General features: G+C 56.3%; 1 protein-coding gene across 3 annotated transcripts in view; it reads left to right on the forward strand.

Annotated features, from left to right (window-relative positions):
- The first annotated feature begins 1371 nt into the window (after window positions 1–1371).
- Window positions 1372–27912, forward strand: part of RGMA (repulsive guidance molecule BMP co-receptor a) — a 32072-nt gene continuing 5531 nt past the window's right edge. The window contains exons 1-3 of one of the 3 annotated variants that reach the window (XM_070400667.1): window positions 1372–1389; window positions 16371–16486; window positions 26377–26891. In XM_070400667.1, the coding sequence (XP_070256768.1) occupies window positions 16405–16486; window positions 26377–26891 (597 nt within the window). In that variant the 5' untranslated portion in view covers window positions 1372–1389; window positions 16371–16404. Of the gene's footprint in view, window positions 1390–5138; window positions 5419–15299; window positions 15318–16370; window positions 16487–26376; window positions 26892–27912 lie in introns of those variants that run through there. The other 2 variants (XM_070400665.1, XM_070400666.1) reach the window with 2 other exon arrangements.

Consider the following 27912-nt stretch of genomic DNA (forward strand, 5'->3'; position numbering starts at 1 on the left):
CCCAGAGCGGAGCACAGCGCTACTGTCCTTACCCTCCAAGTTGTGACACTGACGGATACAGTGAGAGAGGAGAGAGGAGTCTTATGGCTTGGGAGGACATCCTTCCACCTCCCAGTCTTGCTCCCTTGTCCTTCAGGGCATGTTAGCCACATCCCTGTCTAAATGGATGCCCTGAGGTGGTGGAAAGGGTGCAGGATAAGGTAAAAGAACAGAAAAGAAGCATTTGGAATGGCGCAGGAGTCTCGCTTTAAGTTCCCACACCCGCTGTGCTAGAAAAGCCGGTGAGATTTGTGTGTGTAGTAAACTACATGTCGATTTACCATTTTTTTGTCGTTTTAAAGTATAGTACAGTTCAGTGGCATTCAATGCATTCACACCTTTGCGCAACCATCATCTATCTCTAGAACTACTTTGTCATCCAGAACAGAGCGTCTGTTCCCATTAAACATCAAGGCCCCATTCTTCCTCCCCCCCAGCCGCTGGCAACCACCAAGTCTACTTTCTGTCTCTGTGAACTTGACTCCTCTGGGTACCTCGTCTAAGTGGAATCATACAGTGTGTATCTGCTTATTTCACTTAGCATACTGTCCTCAAGGTCCATCTATGTCGTAGCACGTGTAGGAATCGCCTGCTTTTTCAAGGCTGAATAATATTCCATTATATGTACGTACCACCATTCTGCTTTTCCATTCACTCACCCATGAACGGCTGGGTTACTTCCACCTTTTGGCTGTTGTGAATAATGCTGCTATGAACATGGGTGTGCCAATATGTGTTCAAACCATTTGGCTTTTTTAAAAAAAAAATACTTAATGCCCAAGCCTTAATTTGTGAGGTTTTTATTTCACTAGCCCTGGAGTGAGTGCTGGGAACTTGCACTTTTAACAGGAACCCCGGTTCCTTCTAAAGCCGGACCGAGTTTGAGAAACAAGAAACGAGATGCCTGAACAAATTGTTCTAATCCCAGGGAGTCCTCTTTGTTTGCTCCTTTGTAATCAGATGAGTTCCTTTGTAATCCCTAGTGATGGCAGTAGAAACAGCTTTCACTTTGTAAATGTCAGCTCCCGGCTGTCTGAACACCGTCTGACTTTCCTGTTTAACAACAGGGCAACTGAGATCGAGACACAACCCAAGGACCAGGACTTGAAGCTCATCCCTCTGACTCGAAAGACCGTGCTATCCGGCTCGCGGCCTGTACTGCGCTGTCCCCCCAAGCCTGTGGCGGCCCTCCCGGGTGACACAGGGCGACATCAATGCCGAGGGATACGAGTAAAAGGAGAGAAAAGCTCTGAGGCTCGCAGGGGCTGCCGCAGGAGTGTGCGATGCAGCGTGTGTTGGTGGTAGCTGTTCCTTCGTTTCTGGAAAGGTGTCACCCACAGCTTGGAAACAGTGAGTACGGCTTGTGTTTGGCTTTAAGACAGTAGGTCAGCTTCTTGCCGGCTTTAATGCAGAGAAGATGAACGGAGACCTGGAAAGGCCGGCTGCCTTTTGCTGCGTTCCCACCGCCCCATTCAAGATCCCGTTCTGGGTATTTTATATGATTTCGCTTTTTGAGTCCTCACCAGCCCTTCAAGGAAAGGTCTTTCTACTTTATAAACATGAAAACGAAGAGTTAACGATGTGGTGTGATTGGCCCCCTGGTCACTCAGCTAATGCCAGAGCCAAGGTTTAAAACCAGATCCTTCTGACCTGGCAAGTTGTGTGTCCTCTGCTCCTCGCTCTTTGCTTTCTCCCTCCTCCTTCCCCACCTTCCATCTCCAGAGCAAGCCAAGGTCATTTTGCCCCATTAAAACATTTCACAGATGAAAAAGATTTAAAATCACGGCACTTCAGGATTGGTGCCCTGGAGAAAAAGTGTCCAGGAGAAAAAGAAGGTTCTCATTGTTATGGCACACTCTGCTAAACTTCCCATCTCCTGGGCATTAGCGTTTAAGACTGGAATTCCCAGGAAAGGGGCCACTGTTTAACCAAACCTACTCTTAGACAAATGACCCCTTATCTCTGAATTGCATTGATGCTTACTACCTGGTTGCTTCATAAGATCTCCCAGGCATTTTCAGGGAAACACAATATGAGTCCATCGCACTTCCTGCGATATTTTACAATGCCCTCCACAGTGCTATATACGTGTTTATCTCAGTAAGTTAATTACCGACTAGATGAAGGAGTGAATGAAGGAATGCATACTTCTCATACATCTCGAGTGGACCTGTTTGAATGGAGTATTATTCGGGGTTCTCCAGAGAACCGGAAGCAGTATGTGTATGGAGAGATTTACGAAATTGGCTCATATGCTTGTAGGGGCTGACAAAAAAAAAAAAAAAAAAGAATTGTGGAGCAGGACAGCCGTCTGGAAAGTCAGACGGGGTTTCTGTGTTTCGATATTGAGGCAACATTCCTTCTTCAAAAACATCAGTCTTTGCTCTTAAGGCTTTCAACTGATTAGATGTGGCCCACCACATTACAGAAGATGACCTACTTTGCTTAAAGTCACTTGACTTAATCGTATCACCCTAGGATATTTTTTTTCCATTGATTTTCAGAGAGTGGAAGGGAGGGGAAGGGCCAGGGATGGAGCCTGCAACTTAGGAATCGAACCCGAGACCCTTCAGAGGGAGGGCCTACACTAACCATTGAGCCATTCAAACCAGGGCAATATGAGGCCAGGTTTTAACCTCTCCCTTAGCAACAATACTTAATTGGACAAGAGAAAAACGAATAGAGACATTGACCTTGCACTGAGTTGATCCACCCCTCACCACTTGTGTCTTGGTGACCTTACTTTCTTAACCCTCCAACCCAGGTTAGCCTGTTTCCGGTCCACATTTCTAAGGAATTCAGGCCCTTTGCCGTAAAGAAGGCATGCATTCCCTGGCACTTTGTATTAGGGTTGTTTCTAGCTTGTCAGTTGAAAGCCCATACATTTGTTAATTTGCACCCTAAACACACCCCACGGCCTCATTCAACCCTGAGTGCTCATCTGTGTATTGCAACGGGAGGATGCCTGGTTCCAACTTAATCAAGGACTTAATGAGTTGCATTAATATTCATTGTCTTCTCCACGGGAGCGCAGGCTCATCAAGGTAAATAGCTGCTGGCCCGCCGCCTGTGCAGCCGGAGGCTGAGCTGAGAAGTGCCTGTTCTCATCTAGACAGTGGACTGTTTGTCCCCCAAGATGGGGAAACCCTCCTGGGTACTTCCCATAGGCTTCATTTTAAAATGAGATGTTTCCACTTACAGATCTTTCGAAAATGTCAGGTGACATTGGAAGAGCACTGGGAAATCTATTATCTGGGTGATAGGCATCCCAAAATCTTGTAGCCTGCCTATTATGTGCCGGCAGGCACTGTACTGAGTGCTGGGGAGGCACTGAGGACCCCAGGCAGCCCCGGTCCTGCCCTCCTGGCTGCTTATATTACGGAGGGATCACCCTCCTGAGTGGGTAACTGCAAAGTGAGGTCAGTGTTAGGAAGCAGAGCATGAGGTGTTAGGAGAGCCATTCCCCAAGGAGATAATAAAGCTTAGTTGAGCCCTGGCTGGTGTGGCTCCGTGGATAGAGCATCGGCCCAGGGACTGAAGGGTCCCAGGTTCGATTCCGGTCAAAGGCATGTACCTCGGTTGCAGGCTCGATGATCAGCTCTGCTCAGGGAGTGTGCAGGAAGCAACCAGTCCATGTGTCTCTCTCACATTGATGTTTCTCTCTGTGTGTCTCTCCCCTCCCTTCCACTCTCTCTAAAAATCAATGGAAAAATATCCTCGGGTGAGGATTTAACAAAAAAAAAAAAAAGAAAGGCACTGACAATAAAGCTTAGCTGAAAGGTGAAAAATCAGCTATTCACCAGATATTAGGGCTGGAGCGCGCACGCACGCACGCACGCACGCACGCACGCTCACCCAGCATCCAGTACAACTCCTCTAGTGTCCCACTTTGCCCAATATCTTGCCCAAGGTCAGAACTAATTATAGAAACCAGCCATCCCAATACCCAGCCCCTTCCTGCTAAATCCCAGGATTTTATTTATATCCCAGCTATAGATTCTCTCCGTACCCTTGGCCCAGAAGATGCAGGCTGTTGTGTTCAAACCACATCCCTCAAGACCACAGGCATCAATAACGATCGAGCTTTAAAGCGGATGCTGTCTTTTCATTTTGCAAATCCAGAGATTCCCCTATCGTATCAAAATCCAGGGCACTTCGCTTCCTGTGAGAAGGGAAGGTTATAATCCTATCTGAAATGCCCACCTCTCTACCCCTGCGATGCAATGATCATTTGGGCGTGAGTTGCAGGTTCAGGCTGACTTCACGCCCAGGCAGGGTTTCTTCACATTTGCACATGGCTTTTGGGTGGTTCTTCGCTCTTTCCCCGGACTCTGGGATTTACCGCTGCTGAAGTCGAGAGGCTGTGTTCTCGAGGGTGGGTGTGTGCATGCGCTGCACGGGAAAACATCCTTTGGAAAAGCCCGTGCGAATCCCCTTGCAATCTGTACGTGTGGGAAGAACCGCAATGGGGCACACCCTGACCCGGGGTTACCTCTGGGGCGCGGCTGCCGTGGGGAGGGGCGCGCTGTGGTCGCCTTTTTACTCTAGATAAGACTGAGTTGTGGAGTTCTGTGAATCCGCACGAGGAAACGCATCGTGTGTTACACATTTCGAACATATTATATACTTTTTAAAAATCAGAATCTTTTTAAAAAAAAACACACACACATCTCCATAGAACAAAGGTGCGTCTCCGCAGAGCAGCACTTCTAAGGGCTCAGACTGTCCACCGCGGAGACCTCACAGTAACCACCACCCCCGCCCCCCCCCCCCGACCATCGTGGAATTGCGGGTGCAAAACGTGCTCTCCACGCCACTCCCGCGGGAGGTTTGGAAAGTTGGGGGTATCTCGGGGATCGCTGCACTGGGCCACGCACCCCCAAACTGTGCGCACCCCCCACCCCCACGCAGCCACTCAACCCCTGCTGATGCGGGAGGGTGCGGCTGCGGTGGGGCGGGGCGATCCGATCCCGCACCCCACCTCCTCCTCCGCCTGCGCTCGCCCCCCCGCCGGCGCCCGGGGCGCTGGCCCGCCCCCTCCCCTCCGCGCGCAAAGGAACCTCGCGACGCCGCACTGGAGGCGGCAGGCGGGGGCCGGGCGAGGGAGGGGGTGGCCCGAGCCATCCGACTCTGCAGTTGTCTCCGGAGCGCGGGCTGCGCCGCCCGAGCCGCTGGGCTGGGGACCCGCTCGCCGTTCGCTCCCGGGCCGGCTCTTCCAGGCGCTCGCCAGCATGCAGCCCGGGAGCAGGCGGCGCACCCCGGTCCGCTGCTGAGCCGGCCGGGGCGGCGGGGACCCGCGCCTGCCGAGCCCCTCCCTCCTCGCCCCGGGGCGGACGAGCAGCGCCCCGGCCCCCACGCTTCGCCCATGCAGCCACCAAGGTAAGCGCGGGGCCGGCAGCGGAGTGGACCCGGCCGGCTCCGGCTCCCCCGGGCGCCGCGGACACTTGCAGGGGCCCCCCGCACGGGCTGGGTCCTTCCCAGCCCCACGTCTCGTCTTGCCCAGATTGGGAGCTTCGCCGCGCCTCGATGGCTTTGGCTCTTGGCAGCAAAGTTCTTGCGGTTTGGTATCCGCTCTTTTTTTCCTAAAAGGCTCTCCCCAGGCAGCCGGCAGCGCGCGTGGTTGGACAGCCCAGCGTACAGTCTCCACTGTGTGCGGGCCGGGATCTCCCTTGCTCCTGCTGGACCATCCCCTCCCGGGAGCCGAGGATGGAGCTGGCCACCGGGCTGTCCCCCCAACTGACCCAGCTCGCCGGGCTCCCTCCCCCTGCCCCGCGCCAGACTTCCTAAGCCGGCTGCAGTGCTGGGGAGGAGCGCCTGTGCCCGGGGGCTTTGGGGGCAGGTCTAGGTCTGGGCCCGGGTCCCAGCGGTCCTTGGTGCTGGGAGCGCAGGTGCGCGGGGAAATGCGGAACTCGCCTTGAGTGCTAAGGGATCGGGTTCCCGAGTGTCCCTGCGTCCGTCCCTCCGTGGTGGTTGGGCCCTTCGGTTCGGGCCATGCAGGGTGGTGACTCCGCGCCTAGCTCCCGCCGTGGCGCACAGGGCGACAGGTTTATTTAGGGGGAGGGTCGAAGTGGGGACGCATCCTGTTAATGTGTTTACCTTGCATTTGCTCGGAGGTAGAGTCAGTTCCCCCAAATTGTGATTTTCAATGGGGCCTTCGAGCTGCTATTACGCCCTGTGGTTTCCGAAGGCGTGGGGTTGTGTGGCTTTTACAAATAGGGTGTCTTGCGGACGAATTAGGGGAAATCGCGCCATCTAGAGGAAATGGTGAGCTCCCAGCTCCTTGAGGCTGCACGGCTGCAGTGTTCTCTAGGAAAGGTATCTCCTGTGGCAGGTGGGGAGGCCGGGACTCGCCTCCAAGGAAGAGGAGTCCCCGTGTGTCTACAGTCCCGCGCTTCCGAGTTCAAGGGACAGAATTGCAGGTCGTGCTGAGTGGCAGGCTATCACTTCAAGATCCATCACCTTGTCCCTCTGGCTTTAGGATCCTCCAGCAGAAAGATAAAATGGTACCTGTTGGTACCCGTTTGGACCTTGCTCTTCTCCCGAGTGATTTTCCGGGGAATCTTGAGCCACGATCCCTGGAAAGGAGGTTGGCTGTGCTGGGAAGGGCAGCTGAAGGAGAACTTGGAAGGGTCTCTTACCAATCTGTGCAGGAACTGTGCCACCTGTGCATCTACCAAGGAGAGGTTTCCTGCAGTCCCACCGCCACAGCAGGCGACAGGCAAGCCCCCTGTCTAAGGGACATGGTCTCCAGTAACAATGGGGCAGACTTGGCTGGGTATGGAGGAGAGCAGAGGAAGGCCCTGGGTGGGGCACCCCACAGCCAGGGAGCTCTGCGTTCTCTGGGGCTGGGTGTCGCTGCCACCTTCCAGGCCAGCTGGTGTTAGCAGTGAGCTGGGTGCCCCCTGTCCTGACAGGGACGTTGGTTCCTTGTAGGTTAGTGTCCTGCTCTGCTGGTGGTGAGACCCGCTGTGCAGGGATGGTGGTAAGGGAGGTCACAGCCTTCTTTTCTCACCAGCTCTGTTCCCATCATTCCCCTCTCCATGATGGACAGGTGCCTCCTGTCTGAATGGACATGTAGAAAGGTGGGTAGCTGGCCTCCCAACAGCCCTGTCTCTCCATTTGCAGGTGTTTATTCAATAACCAGATTTGTGACCCCTAAAAAAAGGGGTCTTGCAGTAACATGGCACTTTTTTCAAGGAGGGCTTCCTGGCCTTTGCTGAGAAACCTGTCTGCCTTCTCTTCTTCCCAGCCTCCCAAGGCCCACCTCACTGCCTCCCCCGTGTGCGTAGCAATACAGAATGGAGGCGTGAGGAGCTCCTGTTAGCACGACCCTTTCATATGGCACTCCATCCCCCCAGCGTGGATCCAACGCAGGCATTCTTAGAGGAAATGCAAAATACAATGAAGACGTACTGAGCACTCCCCACAGTGGGACGGGGAGTTTTTTGAGCCACACTCCCAGGGTCCCTGCATGTGCTGGCATTTCCATTTCTCAGAAGAAGAAACAGGCCCAGAGAGGTGCAGGGGTACAGCCCGGGGTCTGCAGAACTGAAGTGCTTTTCCCCCTACAGGCTCGCTACCCAGTGCATTAAACTCAAGCGCTTGCTTTTACCATGCGTGGTCCCCAAATTTGGTCACGCCTCCGGAGGTGTGATCAGCCATCTCTCCAGCAGTCTGCCCTCCAGGGAAAGGGAAGGGATATTATATTCCCAAGCGAAACTGCGCGTAAACAAACGTCTTATCAGTAACCAGCGAAGGCTCTTTGGGATCTGCTATGTCTGTGCACTGAGAAGGCAGTCCCCCTTGAAGAGCGTCGTCCCAGAACTTGACTTACAATCCCACAGGGAAGGTCAGATAGCACAGGTGTCTGCGGTGTTGCCGAGGCTCTGTAGGAGAAGGCTTTGCTTTTCAAACAACACCATTGTTTATTCGCTCAACAAACTGAACAGAACTTGAACCTGAGGAAGGGAGGGCCGGACTTCCCCATCTGTCTGGTATCCAGCCCCATTCCAATGACAGGCATTTATTTATTTTTTTTATTTGACCCTCCCTTCCCTTAGCTACAGTGCTAGGAAGGAGCAGCGTGAACAGGGCAGTGGAAAAAAAGCGAGGACTACCTCACACTCAAGGGTACATACTATGGGGAGCCTCTATAGGGTTAAGCCTCGGACTGACCTGTTGGTTGGCAAAGTCACAAACAAGTCCCAGCTTAGAGGGCACAGTCCTCTTAGCATAATTAGGCTGGACCTTATGAGCTCCCTAGATCTTACCTGGGAAGCTAATGGACTGAGGGAAGCGCAGCAAGAACAAAAACAAGTGAAACTCACAAGAACAGTGTAACTATGGAAACCACTACTCTGTTTACCTCTGACTATAAAATAAAGGCTCAGCTTGCCTCGGGATCTTTGTCTGTGGCCTCAGCCAGGCACAGGAAGATCCACGGAGACTAGAGAGAGAGCTAGAGAGTTCTGAACGCTGTCTCCGTGTAAAACATTCTTCGCCGACTCCGTCCACGCCTTTGGGAACCCCTGGACCCCCGGGGCTGGACCCCAGCAACATACGAGGTCAGACTCACCTGTAGGCATGATGGGGTTCCCCGGGGCACCCCCTCACAGGTCCGGACCTGCTCATCAGCCCTCATGGCTGGGTTTGGCGGGTCATTGTGCCCTGAAACGGGACACATGGAAGTTCATGTTGTTTTGACATCAGCCAGTGTAGCTCACATAGTCTGTTACTACTTCGTTTTCAACATCCTGCTTTCCCAATGCTTCCCTTACTATGCTGAAGCACACCGGCTTTGTATCTTGGGCATCTCGGGATCCTGTGGTCAGAAAAAGCCGGATGCCGGTCTTTTCCATGCTGCAGGGTTTTGACGTTGCTTTCGTGTTTCTCTGTCGAGAGCACTTTGAGGAAGGAGATCCCTAAACTCCACGTGTCTGGTTTTCCATGAGGATATGGATGCTATCAGAGTCTATACTAACTGCGGGCCTGATAGGGAATATATGGCCATTCTGTGGCTGCCCCAGGAGCTTACTGAGAAACTCCAAGGTCAAGAAGGGAAGGTGTGAAAAGATGGAGGGGGGAGGCTTAACCCCGAAGCAAGAGTTAGTGAGGACAAAGCCAGCCCAAGCCGTGGTGATACCCAGGCCCTTCCTTTCAGGGTCAAGGGCCAGGCTCCAGGGGCAGAAGCCCCCCTAGCTTTGAATTTGAATGGCCTGTGGTCTGAAGGGGCTGTTGTGAATTGATACTATGGACAGGTTTCCCTAAACATCTTGGTGTGCAGTACTCACCTGTGGCTCAGTGCTTGAGCATCGACCTATGAACCAGGAGGTCACAGTTCGATTCCTGGTCAGGGCACATGCCCGGGTTGCAGGCTCCATCCCCGGTAGGAGGTGTGCCAATCTATGCTTCTCTCTCATCATGGATGTTTCTCTCTCTCTCCCCCTCTCCCTTCCTCTCTGAAGTCAATAAAAATATTTTTTTTAAATAAAACTTGACCTAAAAATGCCATTTAGCATCCAAAAGAAAGAAAAAGAATTCTGTAATTATTTCCACTTAACTAAGTAAGGTTTTTAGGGGGACGAGGGAGATGGTTCAGGGAAACTTTTCTTAAACTGTTCGTATGTTTTTATTTGTTTCTGGAAACAATATAACCCTAAACATACTCCCATTTCTAATTCACGGTCCATCAGAACACGCACCAGGCGTATTATTTGACTAGCAACAACAATAAAAAGCCCCGGGCAACGATGAGAAGCAGCTGTGGTTTGGTGGGAAAACCACTGAAGTTGGCATCGCAGGGCCGAGGCTTAAGCCTCTCTCTCTGCCATTTCTATTCTTGGTGACTTCGGGGTTCCAACCAATTTTAAAAGGAAAGCCATGGCCCTGACCGGTTTGGCTCAGTGGATAGAGCATCGGCCTGCAGACTGAAGGGTCCCAGGTTCGATTCCGGCCAAGGGCATGTACCTTGGTTGCGGGCACATCCCCAGTAGGAGGTGTGCAGGAGGCAGCTGATCAACGTTTCTCTCTCATCGATGTTTCTAACGCTCTGTCCCTCTCCCTTCCCTCTCTGTAAAAAATCAATAAAATATATTTTTTAAAAAAATAAGGAAAGCCGTGGAGGGGAGAGCCACGTACATTTGACACATTTGTTCTTTCTGGATCGGCACCCTACCCCACCTCCCATCAGCCGGGATCTTCTTTCCGTCGGCTTCGCATCAGCCAAACTCTAAACAACTTTGAACTTGATGAATAACTTGGTTATCTGCTCCCCATGGCTAAGTGTCTGTGCTGTTTGCGCTTGGCACCAAACGGTTCATTAATCCAAAGACTCCAGCCTTCTGCCGGTGGAGAGAGACACACAGGCTCCCTGTCCGCTCAGACGCTCGCCTCTCGCTGCGTAAACGGTTCCAAGCTGGTTCTTCTCCCGAGAACATGCTGGAAGGGGGAGAGGTAAACACTGGGCCGTCTGTTGTCCATGACGGGAACCTGGTGCGTCTTGACGCCGGGGCCCCAAAGCCGCTGTAGAACAAGAGGTTGCTGAGTGTTTTCTCAAGGTGTGGTTTCAGGTATGTAGAGTGTTGCCGGGGCTTATTGCTAAAGAATTTCAGGCCGACACGAAAGCACAGAATGTCACTCTTCCCGTGACATTTCCCACTTGTTCAGCGACACGTTCACTTGGCTGGGGGTGGGCAAGGCCAGTTAGGTGCACAGCCAACACCCATTCACTGGCTCCCTAGAGATTTGGGATCCCTGGAGCCCGAAGATCACCCCCAGGCAGCCAGGCCATGATTCCGCAGGTTGAGAAGCTGAGGGTATAGCCCAGCCCGGCTGGTGTGGCTCAGTGGTTGAGCGTTGACCTAGGCAACAGGAGGTGGCGGTTCGATTCCCGGTCAGGACACATGCCCGGGTTTCGGGCTCCATCCCAAGTAGGGGGCGTCCAGGAGGCAGCTGATCTACGATTCTCTTTCATCATTGATGCTTCTATCTCTCTCTCCCTCTCCCTTCCTCTCTAAAATCAATAATATAATATATTTTTAAAAATGTTTAAATAGAGAAGCTGAGGGTGTCGCAATGGGACAGGGCACCCAGGGGCTACAGAGCCAGGGGTGGAATCACTGTATATCCCATGTCTCTTTCTCCATATCCACTGCAATGTCTAGATTTTTGCAGCGGTTCTCAACCTGTGGGTCGCAACCCCTTTAGCAGTCGAACGACCCTTTAACAGGAGTCGCCTAAGACCATCCTGCATATCAGATATTTACATGACGATTAATCACAGTAGCAACATGACAGTGATGAAGTAGCCACGAAAATAATTATATGGTTGGGTCACAACATGAGGAACTGTTTTTAAAGGGCCCAGAAGGTTGAGAACCACTGTAGAAGTTTCCATCTCAACGCTGATGACAAGTTAGCAGTATGTAGACCAGATAGTAGGTGTGCTCTGGAGTCTCAGGCCAGAGGCTCAAGGGGAAAGTAAGAAGGGGAGACTTTTATTTAAATATGAAACTCCAGTTAAACAGGAGTTTAGAACCCCGGGAGGGAGAAGTGGGAGAAGGATCAAAAGAGAAAATATGTCCTGTTGGCGTGGCTCAGTGGTTAAGCGTTGACCTGTGTACCAGGAGGTCACGGTTCAATTCCCCGTCAGGGCACACGCCTGGGTTGTGGGCTCCGTCCCCAGTGTGGGACATGGAGGAGGCAGCCGATCAGTGATTCTCTCTCATCATTGATGTTTCTCTCTCTCTCTCCCTCTCCCTTCCTCTCTAAAATCAGTAAAAATATATTTTTTTAAAAAGAGAGAGAGAAAAATGTGGCTGCCCCAGGAGCTTACTGAGAAACTCCAAGGTCAAGAAGGAAAGGTGTGAAAAGGTGGAGGGGGGAGGCTGAAACCCACATATCAGGGAAATGCAACCCTAGAAACTGTCACAGGCCACCAAGAGGGCTCCACTCAGCTGGGCGGAGTCTGGGGGGGTCCTTACTTCTGTTCAGAGCGAAAGGATAAGCAGGTGGATGGAGTAGGGTTAACAGAGGAGGAGAATCTTACCCCAGATGCTCCGGTGCCTGGGGAGGAGTTGGTGAGCCCCTTGGCGGTGGTGTGACAGCCAAGTCACCCAGAAGTCAGCAGGGTGGCTTCTGGCAGGTTCCTTGCCTTCTGCAGCGGGATTTGAAACAAGAGCGAGTCATGTGACTTCCCAGTGAGAAGGGACATCGTTCGCGTCTTTCAGTGGGAACCGAAGTCCCAGAGACGCCGTAGCTGTTAGACACTTGGCATTCCTCGTGTGGACTCTTCTAGATGTGATCCCATCTGTACACACATCTGTGCGGCCCCTGAGGCTGGTGAACTCGGTTCTTCCCCGACTGCTTGGCTCCTGCCAGGATGGGAGGGGGCATCGGACAGTTCAGCTGAGGAAGAAAACAAAGTAGGAAGTACTGGAAAGGGAGCAGGCAGCAGGTTGCTGGTGGGTTTTGGTAAAATGGCAGGTAGCTAGATAGCATGATGGATTGACCGGTTGGCTTTATGTGTGCTCTTATCTGCCCTGGGACTACCTGGGGGGAAGAGGCCGGTGGTCATGGAAGATGGGTGTGGTGCCTAGTGGCCAAAATGAGCAACCGTCCTTCCATCCAGGCCTGCGCCCCAGGACGGACACACTGGGCCCCCTACCCACAAGGGGAGCCCGGCCATCTAGGAAGAGCCGTTTTTAATAGCCACTTTGGTGGGATATAGACTCAAAAGTCAAGTCCCCGTTAACTGGACAAAGCCAAATGCACTTTGTGAGACGAGACCATGAAACCAGACCCATTGGCTAAGCCTTTTCTGAGGGGGCAGAGACAGGCCCGGAGACGAGGGAGAAACCCAAGGGTGAATTCTGTTTAGACTTCCAGAATTCCTCCTGACAGAGTTCCACCCCCAGGGTCACTTACGATAGCAGAGCGTGTGTATGGGAAGGGGGTGTTGGCGGGGCGGGGGGGGGGGGGGGGGGGGGGGGATCGCCACGGATCGGAATTGTCCTTAGAGACAGGAAACAAAAAAGAAAATAGGATAAACAGGTACTTTTCTGGATGAGGAATTATAAACAGTGGGGATCCCCAGGGACCATGGTGCTCCAGGCTTAGTTTAAATGTTCATATTTCATCTGGAGGAGAGAGTGCTCGGCTAGGTCCAGGCCTGCAGATGGAATGGATGGCAAACAAATGGTGATGAACCGCAGGGCGGGCCGAGGCGGTAGCGAGCAAACGCATACTAAGCTCCTGCAGGGAGGGGGCCAGCCTCAGTTAATGCGTTTAGGAGAACATAACCCAAATTACAAGAAAAATGGATCCTGGAGGGGATCTTTGCAAAATGTTTGTTTGCTAAAGGCCGTGCGGGACCAAGTGTTCAGGAGGTGCCTACCGTGAGGCCCAGGCCACAGCCTCAGGGAGAACGCGTAAGTGGTCAGACTGTTAACAGGAGCCGTTTGTCTAAAGTCAACTACACTTTGAGTTTCTCTGGCAAATGAAGCACCGAGTTCCAAAACCCAAGGTTTCAAGAATTTCTTACTCTTTTGCAAAGAGTTGGGGAGTTGTCAACAAGCCGGGCCGTTTGGCCGGTAGAGACAGGTTCCTCTAGGTCAGTGGTTCTCAACCTTCCTAATGCCGCGACCCTTTCATACAGCTCCTCATGTTGTGGTGACCCCCAACCATAAAATCATTTTCGTTGCTACTTCTTAACTGTCATGTTGCTACTGTTATGAATCATGTAAATATCTGATAGGCAGGATGTATTTTCATGGTTACAAATTGAACATAATGAAAGCATAGTGATTCATCACAAAAACAATATGTAATTATATATTCAATATGTGTTTTCCGATGGTCTTAGGCGACCCCTGTGAAAGGGTCGTTCGACCCCCAAAGGGGTCGCGGCCCACAGGCTGAGAACCGCTGCTCTAGGTCAACATGACCCTATGCCGCTCTGATGGGGCCGGAGTTCTGATAGTCTACTCTACACCCTGCAAAGGCCAAATCTCCACTTTCATGATATCCACATTCAGCCACACACTTTTTCTCATGAGAAAAAAAAAAAAACCCTTGGCATTACCTTTCCCAAATTATTTGCTTCTGCCATAAGAATTGTTTCTGCCGCCCAGATGAACGCCAATCAATCCCCTAGCAGGAGTGCTGCGGAGTTCGCGTGGCCCCGTGCCCCTTCCAAATTGTCTGATCAGCCAGCCCCTTACAGATGAGGAAACTGGGGTGTAGAGACCAGAAGTCTGGTTGCCAAAGGTTCAGTCTTGGTCCAGAGCAGGGCTGAAAGGGGCTGCTTGGAGGGTTTTGTTTTGTTTTAGAGAGCAAGGGAGAGGGAGTGAGAGAGAAACATCAATGATGAGAGAGAATCATTGATTGGCTGCTCCTGCAAGCCCCACACTGAGGATAGAGCCTGCAACCCAGGCATGTGCCCTGACCGAGAATCGAACCCTGACCTCCTGGTTCCTAGGTCGATGCTCAGCCACTGAGCCATGCTGGTCCAGCGCTTGCAGGTCTGTGCTGTGTTCCTGGCCTGGAGGTGCCCCAGAGGTGGTGGTGGTGGCAGTGGTGGTGGTGCATTTGCTGGTGGGAATACGAATGGGTCCCTTCTCTCATTAGCCGGAGGCTCAGGCCGACTTGGAAAGACGGAATCCAGATGGTGTGAACGGGTGGCCCTGGAAGGTGCCCCTGTGCAGGCTGGCTCTGTGCCCGCCTCGGTGTGCCAGGGCTCTCCCGGGCTTCTGGCGAATACATTGGTGGGTTTGGCCCAAGGATGGGCCCAACCTTAAGGGGAATGCCATGTGCGACCTGGATTGCAGTGGGCAAGCCTGTAGCAGTCTGCAAACCAGGGCTTCTGGTGAAACTCGGTGTAGGGGGGCGATAATTGGACAGAACCTGCTAGACTGAGACCTCACTATGAGAGGCAGAAAGATGGTGGCACCCCAGCTGTAAAGGCAGGCGAGCAGAGGCCCTGTGGCCTTGAGTCCTAAGGGAACAGCCGCTGGCGGAGGTCTTATGCCCTTTCTTGCCCGTTGTAAAGCCGGGATCAGAAGTGTGACTGCTTTGGGCTGTGCCTGCCGTCTTGGGCCTTTTTCCCTCGCCCGGAGCTCGCTCCTCCATAGCTGGACTCCCCTCCTGGCAGGCAGAGCGCCCCGCAGCCTGTGTGGCCTCCGGCGAGCGAGGACTGCGATAGTGCTTAAGGGAAACATCGCAATTGGACAAAAAAGCGGGATTCTCTTCCAAAGAACCAGATGAGTAGGCTTGGAAGCGAGGTGAGGGGGCCAAGGGGAGGAATTGGTTTGACTGAAAACACTTGCTCCAGCGGCGTATTTGTGCTGCATCCAGAGGATGCTCAGGGGGGAGCTGCCAGCCCCTTAAATAGCCCGGGAGCAGGGGCAGGCGCGCTGCGGGGCTCAGGGAACCCTGGGGAGGAGGCACTTTGCTCCCAGAAAAACAGGCGACCGAGAGAAGGAAGTCATCACCCCGATGCCCTGCCGAGCGCCGCCTGGGTGGCAGGGCCCCGAGCAGCGCGGGGACCGCTGTCCCCAGGCCTCCCCTGGGGGGGCAGCCCTCCTGCCTCTGCCGGGCCCGCAGGCCCCCAGCTCCGGGGCGCAGCCAGGGCAAGTGCGAGGGAGGCAGCGCGGGGCTGGGAGGGGGTGCAGGAGGCAGCCCAGCCAGGCGGGGTGGGTGGCCGGGGCCAGGCGGGCGGGCCTCCAGGTGCGCTCCTGGCCGAGGTCCCAAGGGCCACCCCGCCCAACCCCCGGACAATTTGGGGAGCGGATCTGCGGCCGCTTGCACCCGGGAACCCCCCTGAGTGAGAGAAATGAGCGGCTTCGGGCCGGCGGACTAGTTGGAAAGGGGACCTGGGGTTGGTCTCCAAACAGTTTCTTTCCACTTGGGTTGGAGATTTCAGGGGGGAATTTGGGAGCGCGCTGCAGGTCTAGGCGGCCCGGGGGCTGGGCCCTTTCCGCGTGGGGGGAGCCGCGGCGCGTCCCGGGGTCCCCGGATCCCCGAGGTCCCGGTGGCCAGCGCCGCAGCCGGGCGCCGCGGTCCCCGCCCAGCTCCCCCACCCGTCGCGGGCGGCGCTGAAACCCGAGCGCGAGGGGGCGGGCGGCGCGGCGGCGGGGGCGGCGGGGCCGGGCCGACATTGGAGGGGACCCGGTGATGGATGGCGAGGGCGGGGCCCGCGGGGAGGGGGCGCGCCGGGCGCCCGCGGCCGAGGGGGACCGAGCCGCCCGGCTCGCTGCTCCCGCCGGCGGAGCGAGGGCTGCCTTTGCCGCGCAGCGTGATTGATTTTCTGCTTTTCTTCTAAACTCTTCTTCCAGGGAGAGGCTAGTGGGAACAGGCCGAGCTGGATGGATGGGTATGGGGAGAGGGGCAGGACGATCAGCCCTGGGATTCTGGCCGACCCTCGCCTTCCTGCTCTGCAGCTTCCCCGCAGGTAAGGCATGGATGGCCCCGGGCGCGGGGACCGCCGGCTGCCGGGCCGCCTCGCAGCTCTGGCCACGTCCCCCGAGCGGGTCGGCGGCGCCCCCCTGGGGGACCTGGCCTCCCATCTCCACTGGTCTTTGTTTCTCCCGCTCCCCGCGGAAGGCGCGATGGATGCCCGGGGAACTCCAGGGGGGACCCTACTCGGGCTGCAGTGCAAAGAAGCCGGTCGACAGGGTCTCTTGGGCCGGAGGTGCCTCCGAACTTCCCAGAAAGAGGGGGGACCAGGGACGCGCCCCTGGGAGGCCCTGAAGGAAGGGGCGCAGGGGAGGCACGGGCTCCGAGCAGGGGGCGCTTTCCCGGGCTCCTCACCCACCGCCTTGCAGACCTGCCCGGTGCCCAGGGGTGGCCCCGGGGGCGCCCCCGAGGTCCTAGCTAGCCAAGTCCCCGCCGCCCTCGCCTGCGGGACCGGCCGGCCCCACGCCGGGAGCCCTCGGACTGGGCTCCGAGCAGCCCGGATTCCTGTTCGATAACATCCCGCGTCGCCCCCTGTTTGTTTTTATTGTGTCAGAAAGGGAGAGAATTTCAGAATTAAAGCTGAAAAAGCCCATCTGTTTCCAATGAATCCCCCATAGTTTTTCACAATGTTTTTTGGCAGATCGCTGCCTTCAAATTCCTCCGAGCCCGGACCTCTTGTTTTTGTTGGGGGAAGGGAGACCAGCCCCACAGAGAAGCATTTGTTCGTTCCCAAACGCTCCAGTTTCTTGACTTTTTTTTTTTCTTCCCTCCCTCCCCTTTCGTGGGGGGGAGGGGGAAGGCCCCGAAACTTAAATCCCTGCTCTGTTTTCTTTCTAATGTTTCATAAAACTTTATTTCATTTTTGCCATATGCTGCTCACAGCTGGGAAACGCCAGTGAAACCCTTTATACCCGTTTTTCTCTTCTCGCTAAAAAAAAAAAAAAAAAAAAAATACACATCAGCCCAGTGTTGGGGCCCAAGGGTCCCCCGTGGCGAGGCGGGATCTCCCCGGCTGGTGTCATTGTGCGGCGAGGCTCCGAGGCGTCTTCTAGCGAAAATGCGAGTGTGTTTCTGTGTCTCGCTCCGCAGCCCGACGCGGCGGATGCGCGCGGCCCCCGCGCACCGCGGGGCTTTGCAAGAAAGGACTTGAGTTCGACCGGGATGGCGTTGTTTTGTTTTGCTCCTCCGCCAACTGGGTTTCAGGAACTGGCAGAACTGGGCCATCCAGGCTGCAGGCTGCCGCTCGGGCAGGGGGACCGCTCAGGCAGGCAGGCAGGCAGGCGGCCCAGGGGGCGGAAAGGACCTGGGATCAGTTTACCTTCCCGCCCCGGCCCTGCTTTGGGTGTCCCGGGCGGCCTCCAGGTGCAGTGCGCCCAGTTCACACTCGGCAGCTGCACGCCCCCCCCCCCCACCAGGGTGCCCCGGGGAGCCCTAACCTGCTCCCAGCCCTGGATTCCACTGGGGAGGCCCAGGCCTAGGACAGGGGGAGTTGGGGTGTCAGTGCCCCCAAGAGCTTTGGACCTCCTGCGCCCTGGCCCCCCCCAGGGATACTAAAACCTCCGCAGCCCATCCACAGCAGGGAGTCCCATTTCCCCCCCCCCAACCCCTTTTTTTTAAAAGCCAGTTTCTCCATCTACAAAGCAGTCTGGCTGAAAGGCTGATCTGGTTCCTTCCCAAGAACTAAAAAAAAAAAAAATTAATTTTTAAAAATGACCCTCTCCTGGAAAACGAAGTTCCCCTTTCGGAGCGTTGGAGTTTGCAGCGTGTGCACCCTCGTTTGGTCCCAGATAACGATCCGGCCCATCCCCATCGGACGTTTTATCAGATGGGTTGATAGATGGCTTTTGTCCCCGGGCAGCCCTGCGGTGGGGGGATGTGATCTCAGCTCCGAGCTGAAATGGAGAAGGGGGGCTTAGGGGCCCTTAAAACAACACCTTCCTGCTCTTAAAGTGGCAGCGCTGGTTAGCTTCTTGGGCCGGATGGGGAGAAAGGACGGGCTGACAGGGGAACTCGCAGGCAGGAGGGAGCTGCGAGGGCTACTGGTGGCGGTTTTGTTGTGTTGTTTTTGTCGTTGTTTTATTTCCTTTCTCCTTGTTTCAGACTTTAAAGTGTCCCCCGTAGTCTGGGGAAAGCTGGTGGGTCGGTTATGTAATCCGCCACCCCCAAATTCCATCACTTCTGTTTTCCAAGAAGCCCATTTCTTCTTGGCTCCCAGGCCCGTAACTCAAACCTGGCCGATGGAACAGATAGCCGCCGCACTGTCACGCCAACTGGCTAATGTTTCTTCTAATTTGAGGCCTTAACAGCTGCATTTAGTCAAAATTGCCCACCTTACTGAAACCTGAGCTTTCAAGAGCCCCAAACTCAATAGGCCGGGGAGAGAGGGGGAGTTCCGAAAAGTTGTGTGCTCCAGAAACCTGGGTCAAAAGACAGTTTCTCAAGGAAGAGACAGAATGAGCCGTGTCCACAGCAGAGATGGCCTGTCGCGGGCTGTGAGGCGCTGGCAGAGGGGCTGCAGGCCTGAGGGAGAGCAGGATGGAGGACAGAAGGGCCAAGAAAGCTCCGGCAAAAGGTGAGGCCTGGGGACACGCGGGGACCCCGGGCTCCACGGCCGCTCCCGCTGAAAACAGGTGGGCTGGACTGAAAGCCTGGGTTTGTTCGGTGCACGTCAGCTTGAATGGCTGCCAGGAGAGAGCCCAGGGGAGTGCAAATTAAATTGGACGGAGTTGTGCGGAGAAAGATGCCTTGACGGCTGCTACACTGAGCGGGTTTGTGTCATTTCAGAATGTTTACATGTCCCCGTTCCGCGTTTATGGCACACCTACTGTGCCCCTGGCTTGAGTGACATGGGGGTGGAGGGGGGCCCTCGCCAGATGCAAGGCTGGCGTCTGCCGTCAGGTAAAGGGAAGGGGGCTCTGTCGTGTCCCGTGGGCTGCGAGGGTGTCTGCTTGGCCGAGGCTGTGCCTTTAATGGGTGGCAGAGCAGACACGTGTAGCTGGGGTAGGGGGGACGAGGGCAGAAGAGACTGCTTAGTACAGTCTTCCACAAACAGCAGCCTCTTCAAAACACAATTAATAGATGCGGTTAAGACTCTGAAGCCATTGGGACTTCTTAAACCAGATTTCTAAGGGAAGCCCACCCGTGGCATATGTTGTCGATACGTTGGCGCGTTTCCTACAACGACATATGGATGCTGGGCTCCAGCATGGCGGTTCTCAAAGTGTGGTCCCTGGACCAGCCCCATCTGCCTCCCCTGGGAAGTTCTTAGACATCCAAGTCCTGGCTGGGACCCAGTGGTCTCTACCCAGGCCCTCCAGGCCGCTCTCATGCACAGGGAGATCGCTGCTCTGAGAATTCTCCCCTTTACTCTTAAACGGCAGCTGCTTTTAAAACGTTAGTCCTCGCCTGGCTGGTGGGGCTCAGTGGTTGAGCGTCCACCTATGAACCAGGAGGTCACGGTTCGATTCCCTGTCAGGGCACATGCCTGGGTTGCGGGCTCCATCCCCAGTGTGGGGCGTGCAGGAGGCAGCCGATCCATGATTCTCTTTCGTCATTGATGTTTCTCTCTCTCCTTCTCCCTTTCTCTCTGAAATTAATACAAATATATATATATTTTTGAATGTTAATCCTCAGTGGGGAAATTAAGGCTCGGGAGACCCAGCCCTCTGCAGTGTGCAAGGGTGTCTGTGTGGTCAGAGAGATGAGACTCACTCTCTCTCTCTCTCTCTCTCTCTCTCTCTCAGCACATTTCCCATGGGTCTGGCATTCTTGCCTCCTCCCAGGGCTCCTCGGGGCTCCCTCTCCATCCCTGGCTCAGCGTTCCACAGAACATGCCACCCGGCCACAGGCCGGGAAAACCAGTTGACAGGGCTGTCACCGTGCACATTCCCCGAGTCCGACTCTGTCCTTTGGGTTTTGCTTATGTATTCATTTCACACACCATTTCGCCCGGGGCAGGCAGCATACCCAGGCACCTGGGAAAGCCATGCATCCATCCCTCTGCGCCCAGGTCCCTGCAGAAAGGAGCCCATGATTGCTCCCCCTGCTACGGAACGTCCCGGATCACAGGCTCACACCCGGGTGTGGGTGTGTGTGTGGGGAAGGGGGGGGGTGCACGCACCCTGGGCACGTGCCCAGCTGGCCTGCGTTTGCCCTCCCCGGGCAGGAGGAAGGTGGAGGAGGAAGGCCTGCCCGCGGACGGTGGTGAGGGAGAAAAGCCACTTCAAATGAATGTTGACCTGGAGTGGCCAAGCAGAGGAGCCCAGGGTTGCTGGAGGCAGAGCAAGGATGGAAAATTAGCGTCTCTAGGGCTAGCCCTAGACTCGGGGGGAAAGGGTGATGCCTCGCCTCAAAGCAGAAAGACCAACTTGCTCACCTGCAAGCTGCAATTAGATCTGAAAAGGGGTGTCTTTCTTTGCCCATCCCCACCCTCCTGTGGAACCCGGGTAGCTTAGCTTAGCTGTCCGCCTTAAGTTGGCCCTGGCCCACCACGAGGCCCTCCTGCCCGGAGGAGCCCTCAGCTGCCTGGCCGGCAGCCCTGTTCGCCGTGGGCCTGGCTCCCAGTGGCCGCAGTGGGAGCTGGGGGAGGGTGTCCACTCTGTAAGCGGAGGTGTGCCCTCTGCCTTGGCAGGCGGCGTGGTTTCTTGCAACAACTTGGCCTGTGTGGGGGCTGGGGCAGAGCAGCCCTGGCTGGGCGCGGCTGGGGGGCAGTGCCTACTGCTTCAGCTCGCTGAGCAGCGTGCAGCCACCCCTGCCCACACTTGGCATGTGTGGAGGGAGTTAACCCCCAGCTCCCCAGCCCCCCACCCCCCCTTCCTAACTCACCCAGAAAATTCCTCCGGCCTTGCTCTTCGCTCTTTCTCCCTTAGGCCAGTGCCTGCAGAAAGGCCCAGAAGGTCCCCAGTGCCTTCTGGGGCGGGGAGTCTCAGGCTCCGTCAGTCCCTGGGACCCTCCTAGGCTGGACCAGGGAGAAAGGCCTTTCGAAAGGTGGCCAGTTCTGTCTGCTTGCCGGTTAAGTAAGGTGGCGTCGGCTGTCGCCGGCGAAAAAGCCAAGCCGTCACCTGGGTGTGGTCCTCTCGGTGTCCGATGCCAAACACCTGCATGTTGACGTCAGGCAATGGGGTGAGATTCCTACAAGCGGGACAGACAGGCAGCCTCGGGCATCTGTCCAGCCAGGAGCCCCCAGAACGGTGCCCAGGGCTGAGCTTACCAAATACCGACCCTGGCTCGGGTGGCTGCCCCCTCCCAGCTTCAGAGCTGAGGGACAGGAGAGGGTGCAGGATGGCCCGTTGCTCCTGCTGCTGCTGGCGGCAGGTGGGCCCTCCTGGCTGGTACTCCGTTCCCATAACCACCCTCCGGACCCGCACCGGCCTGTTGCTGGAGAGAGAGGAGCTGCCCCAGGGGGTGGGCAGTGAACAACCGCTTCAGCACGGCCATCCCAGAGGCTGTGCAGCGCGTTCTCTAAGCTCCACCCAATCGCTTCCATCCCAATCGGAGCCATTGCCTCTTAAGTTACACTGCGCCCCAAAATAGTGTTTCGAGTGTGCCGCGTCCTTGCGGGCCATTGTCGGGGCCCCGAGATCAACTGGATCTAGTCGGAAGTCCTCAGGCTGGTGCCTCAGGGTCCGTCAGGAGAATAAAAACCACACGGCTCTGTCCACAGAGGGATCTTAACATGGGGGATGGCAGATGGGTGTGGGGGAGTGAGAAAGCAGGAGGGGTCGCTGAGGCACACAGTGGCAGGAAGTGGTTCCCAGCCCTGAGGCTGGGGGACAAAGGGAAGAGGTTTGGGGGGCCCAGTCCATGAGGAGGGCCCCGTGCCTGGCTGGTCTCAGTACTTCTGAGTGGCACCAGTGATGCTTGGGGGGGGCGGGGAGGTGACAGGGGAGGGGAGACAAGGGCCACTGTCCACCACTGGCTCCGTCCAGATGGCTCAGTGGTTGAGTGTTGCCCTAGGAACCAGGAGGTCATGGTTCAATTCTCGGTCAGGGCACACACCCAGGTTGTGGGCTCGATCCCTAGTGTGGGGCGTGCGGGAGGCAGCCAGTCGATGATTCTCTCTCATCATTGATGTTTCTCTCTCTCCCTCTCTGAAATCAATCAATATATTTAAAAGAGAAGGTGAACCAGTGTGCGCCTCCAGCCTTCCCTCTTCCGTCTAGTGCCCCCTAGTGGCGGAATCCAACAGGGAGCCCGGTGACCAGGGGAAAGGGCTTTGCAGATCCCCAGCCCCACTCAACAGAGGGAAGCAGAGGGAAGCTGCCCGCCGTTGGCTTTATCAGGGGCACAGCTGGCACGCAAGGCCCTTGTGCCTGGCCCCAAACTCCTGGCTGCACGCTCACCAACCAGCAGTTAGCATCTGGCCAACCGCAGCTGTGCCTGGCCCCTTGCGTTTCTGGGACCCGTCAAATCCCGCTGCCCTTCCAGGCCTCATTGAAATGCCGCTTCCCCGATGCCCTCTCAAGCCTCCGTTCTTCCACCTTTGTTGCCTTTTAGTGCTCAGATAAGACGCGTTTGCTCTGCATTCTGGAAGCTTCCGTGGCTCGCTCTACCTCTGCACAGGAGCTCACTGGGGCTTGTTCCAGGAACAGCATGAAGCACGGTGCCTGGCACAGAGCTGCTTCCGGAACCTTCAGCAAGTCATGCACGTTGCCATGCAGGCCCCGGCGTCGGAAGCCGCCCGCCCGGCCACGGGGCTTGCCTTCAAGCCGAGCTTTGCCCCTTTAAGAAGAGGCAGGTTTTTTCTGTTCCCTGGCTCACCCCACCCCTCCCACTCGGCATCTGAAACCCGATCTAATCCCTTTGCACGCGGGTAATTTATTGGTCTATTGGGCTTTTCTTGGTGGCAAATTGCATTGTCTTTATTCCTGGGTTCAGGCTTCGGAGCGGCTTACCACATTCCTAAGACTCCTTTCTCAGGGCCCGGCCCTCACACCCCCTCCGCGCGCAGCAAAATCAGTTTTATTGGGCTTCTTTGTCATGCAAACGAGGCGGTAATAATCAGGCTATTATTCTCCCAGATTGGCCTTGATTAACAGTTCAAAGGAGGCCTCTGAAAGCCGCTAATGCCGTCCGGGCGCGTAAATATTTTCCTCCCGCCGGGCTCCGTGCAGCTGGGACTCCCAGCTCCCTGCCTCCCTCTTTCTGCTTGAGAGGCGCTGGGTTGCTATTTAAAGGACAAGAATGAAGCCAGGCAGGCAGGCTGTGTGGCTGTGGTTGCTCTGTCTGCTGTGCCCACCTCCCCCAGATGAGAAACGTTACATGTGTGGCCTGTGGGAGCCAAGGATTCCAGGACAAAAATGGGGGGACCCGGGGCAGGGGTGTCCTGGATGAGACCGGTCGGGCAGGCCCACAGAGCCGCTAGGGGCGGCCAAGAAGATGGCCAGGGAAACTGAGGGCTGTCTTCAGTATACACAGAAGGATGGAGGCCCCATGAAAGTCCTTGGGAGACAGATGTGGGTCCACAGCTGGACATTCCGGGGCAGGAGGGGCCAGCCCTGCGCTGGCCCAGTTCAGTGCAGGGAGGTCCGGTGTCCGCCGGGCAGGGGTGCCACAGGGGGGTCTCCTGCCCAGGAGGCTGTCTGCGGGTGGAAAGCAGTGACCTCTGGCGTCCCTCTGGCCCCAGGTTCTAAAACTCCGTGGAGGTTGGTCCCAGAGCGATGGTTAAGGCTCTTGAAGTCGGTTGCACGGAGGAGGGGGCTGTGGCCTTCGCTGCAGGAGTCAAGAGCAAACGGGTCTGACGCATGCCAGGGGTTCCCTCCACGCCCAGCAAGTCTGGGAGCCCTGAGAGTAGGCATTGCCTGCACCCCACCCTTGGTCGCTGCGGCCTCTGGATTCCCCTCTGTTTGTCCCCCGGCAGCTAATCCCGAAAGTCCTGTCTCAGGGGGCCTGGGTCCAAACAAACATGCATCGTGGGCGTCAACGGAGCGTACGTTTCTGTGCGGCGACTGCGCATTTTCCCGGGCGTCTGGGGTGCAGCCCTGGGTATAAGGGTGAGCAGAGGCGCCAAGAGGGTCCCTGCCCCAGGACACAGTGGCCAAGATGGCGGAGGGGTCAGTGGGGGGACGAAGAAGGCGGAACATCTGTAATACTTTCAGTAGTAAAGATAAATAGGTAAAAAGAAATGGCCCAGCCAGCGTGGCTCAGTGGTTGAGCGTCGCCCTACGAACCAGGAGGTCACAGTTCGAATCCCGGTCAGGGCACATGCCCAGGTTGTGGGCTCCATCCCCAGTGTGGGGCGTGCAGGAGGCAGGCAATCCGTGATTCTCATCATTGATGTTTCTATCTCTGTATCCCTCTCCCTTCCTCTCTGAAATCAGTAAAATTATTTTTTTTTTTTTAAAGAAATTAAGTTCAGGAAAACGTCTTATTTTCCATCACTTTTCTCCTTCCTGGCTTTTCTCCTATTGGCTGTCTCGGGCCCATTGAGAGGTGGCAGAAAAGCCAGAACGGGGCCCCTCTGCCGCCTGCAGGAACCAGGCAGGAGGGAGACAGCTGGCCGCCTTCTGTCACCAGGCACCAGGGTAGCTCCCTTTCCTCCCACTCGCACCCGTTGCAATCGGATCTCTTTCAAACGCTCAGACTTTCCTCTCCTTGGACACCCGCATCAGCAAAGGCCAGGGTTTTACTGCCTGGAATCCGGGTCTCCTGCTTTTTTATTAAAGATACTGAACATAAAAATCAGCGCCTCTGGGTCTCTCTGGCAGGTGACGCCACCGCTGAGAGCGTTTCCTTTTGATGCCGGGCCAGGTTACATTCCGGGCCCTGACCTGGGCAGGCCCCTGGCCCGTGATTTAGTGCCGTGGGCACGGAGCGGCAGGACGACTCCCTGGGGGCCCCTCACCTCACCACCACGGGGACTGTCCAGCCCTGACATCCCTGATGCCCTTCCCCCAGGCCTCCAGGAAGCGACAGCCCCGTGCATGTCCACTCCAGGCCTGAAGAGCTGTGTCATCACCCAAAGAGGTGGCAGAGGGGAACGGGAGCCGTCAATTCCAGCCCGATTTCACTCTCGGTGGCCTCTTGCGAGCCATCCCCCCACCCTGACCTACAGCGTTGCCATCTAGAAAGGTTCTGGGGCTTCCTCTTAAACTCCCAGGAGGATGGGCAAGAGCAGAAGGTTTTAAGCCGCTGGGGACACCCGGGCAGTTTGGTGTGTTAAAGCCCTGGTCCTAAGGCGCCGCCGTTTGTAGCTAGCTGTCACTCAAAGCTTAAACAAGCAAACAGGCCACACATTGAGGCAAACCCAGCGATCCCTCCCAGTTGCTTCCTAGTCTGCTCTCCAGAGAGGGATGGAGCTACGCCCACGAGGTGGCCAGAACCAGGCCCTCCGTGCCCAGGGCCGACTAGCCAACATCCACTGACCTCCAGCGAAATGCTGGTGCCTTTCTAAGCCCTTGAACCCTTTTAGCCACCTCCCAGGATAGATACTGTTACCCCTCCCCAGATGAGTCTAACAAGGCACAGAGAGGTTAAGTAATTTGCAGAAGGTCACACAGCAGCTAAGCTTGGGGCACGTACTGAACAGTGGGGCTTACTTCCCCGACAAATGTCAGCCGCTTTTGCCAGATTCCTGGGAGATGGATGTGAAGATGTAAACAGATGCCAAAGGCCCAAGGGTGGCCTGCCTGCGCCTATAATCCTGCTGCCCCGAAACACTGACCATTCATTCCTCTCCAGGGCTGGGGGCTGCGGGAGGGGCTGCCACCGGCCTTGCAGCTGGCGGAGCTGCGAGCCCAGCCGCTTGGGGTTATTTGGAGCCGCGCGGAAGGATTTGGACATCGGGGTGGGCTCGCGTTTGCAGGGTGGGTGGTGCCGGCTCCGACGGGGCGTCCCGGGTGTGTGCGTGCGCCCACCCTGACGGCGTGTCCCTCGCTTCCCCCACAGCCGCCTCCCCGTGCAAGATCCTCAAGTGCAACTCTGAGTTCTGGAGCGCCACGGCGGGCGGCCACTCCCCGGCCTCGGACGACGCGCCCGAGTTCTGCGCGGCCCTGCGCACCTACGCCCTGTGCACGCGGCGCACGGCGCGCACCTGCCGGGGCGACCTGGCCTACCACTCGGCGGTCCATGGCATCGAGGACCTCATGAGCCAGCACAACTGCTCCAAGGATGGCCCCACCTCGCAGCCGCGCCTGCGCACGCTGCCGCCCCCCGGGGACAGCCAGGAGCGCTCCGACAGCCCCGAGATCTGCCACTACGAGCGCAGCTTCCACAAGCACGCGGCCGCCCCCAACTACACGCACTGCGGCCTCTTCGGGGACCCGCACCTCAGGACCTTCACGGACCGCTTCCAGACCTGCAAGGTGCAGGGGGCCTGGCCGCTCATCGACAATAACTACCTGAATGTCCAGGTCACCAACACCCCCGTGCTCCCCGGCTCGGCCGCCACGGCCACCAGCAAGGTAAGGCTGCGGCTGGGGCTGGGGCTGCGGCTGCGGCTGGGGCTGGTGCTGGGGCTGGGGCTGGCGCTGCGGCTAAGACTGGGGCTGCGGCTGCGGCCTATGGGACCCCACCGCCCAGGCCCTGCTGTCAGGATGGCCCAGACTCAGCCCCCTGCCCACCCAGACGCCTCCTGCACCCACCGTGTTCTCGTTATTTTTAGTAAACGAGCAGATGATTTAGACAGGAATGTTCTAGAGATTCTTAATGTTGCCTAGAGTGCGGGGTTTCTCAAACTGCCGGCCACCTCCCCTCGGGGTTTGTGAAATCAGTTTTCTGGGGTCAGAAACCATCAAACGTGAATAGATGTAGATCAGTGGTTCTCAACCTTCCTAATGCCGCGACCCTTTCATACAGTTCCTCATGTTGTGGTGACCCCCAATTTCATTGTTACAAATGGAACATAATGAAAGCTTAGTGATTAATCCCTAAAACAGTATGTAATTCTATTGTGTTTTCCGGTGGTCTTAGGCGACCCCTGTGAAAGGGCCGTTCGACCCCCAAAGGGGTCGTGACCCACAGGTTGAGAACCGCTGATGTAGATGATTTGTTTCACTGGGCGTAACCTGGCGGCACAAAGGGCAGTCAGCCTGCGAAGGCGCTGTTCGTGGGAAGGGGAGATGCTGGAGGGGACCTGGTGTCTGTTGTGTGCGTGTGCGCACGAGCATGTGCATGTGTGCTCACGTGTGCACACCCGTGCCCTGGGCACACACGGGGCCCAGGTCCCGTGGCCTCCCTTCCAGATGCAGCCAGAGGGAGGCTGGCGGACTCGGGGTCCAGGTGATGGGGACACGCCTGCCCCCTCAGGGCCGGGTCCACCAGGGCCCCTGGGGTTCCCAGATCGGCAGTGGGTCTGTTTTCCTCGGAAAAACACGTGGCAAGGGCGCCAGGCTGACCCACAAGGGCGCCAGGCTGCCCCTGCCCCCCGTCCCTTCCTGTCCCTCTGTCCCAGAGGACAGTGAGGTGACCGGCAGCCGGCAAAAT

This window comes from Myotis yumanensis, unplaced genomic scaffold, assembly GCF_028538775.1.
Source record: "Myotis yumanensis isolate MYYU_CA2020_CCGP unplaced genomic scaffold, mMyoYum1.0.hap1 SCAF_20, whole genome shotgun sequence".
In the NCBI taxonomy this organism is placed as follows: domain Eukaryota; kingdom Metazoa; phylum Chordata; class Mammalia; order Chiroptera; family Vespertilionidae; genus Myotis; species Myotis yumanensis.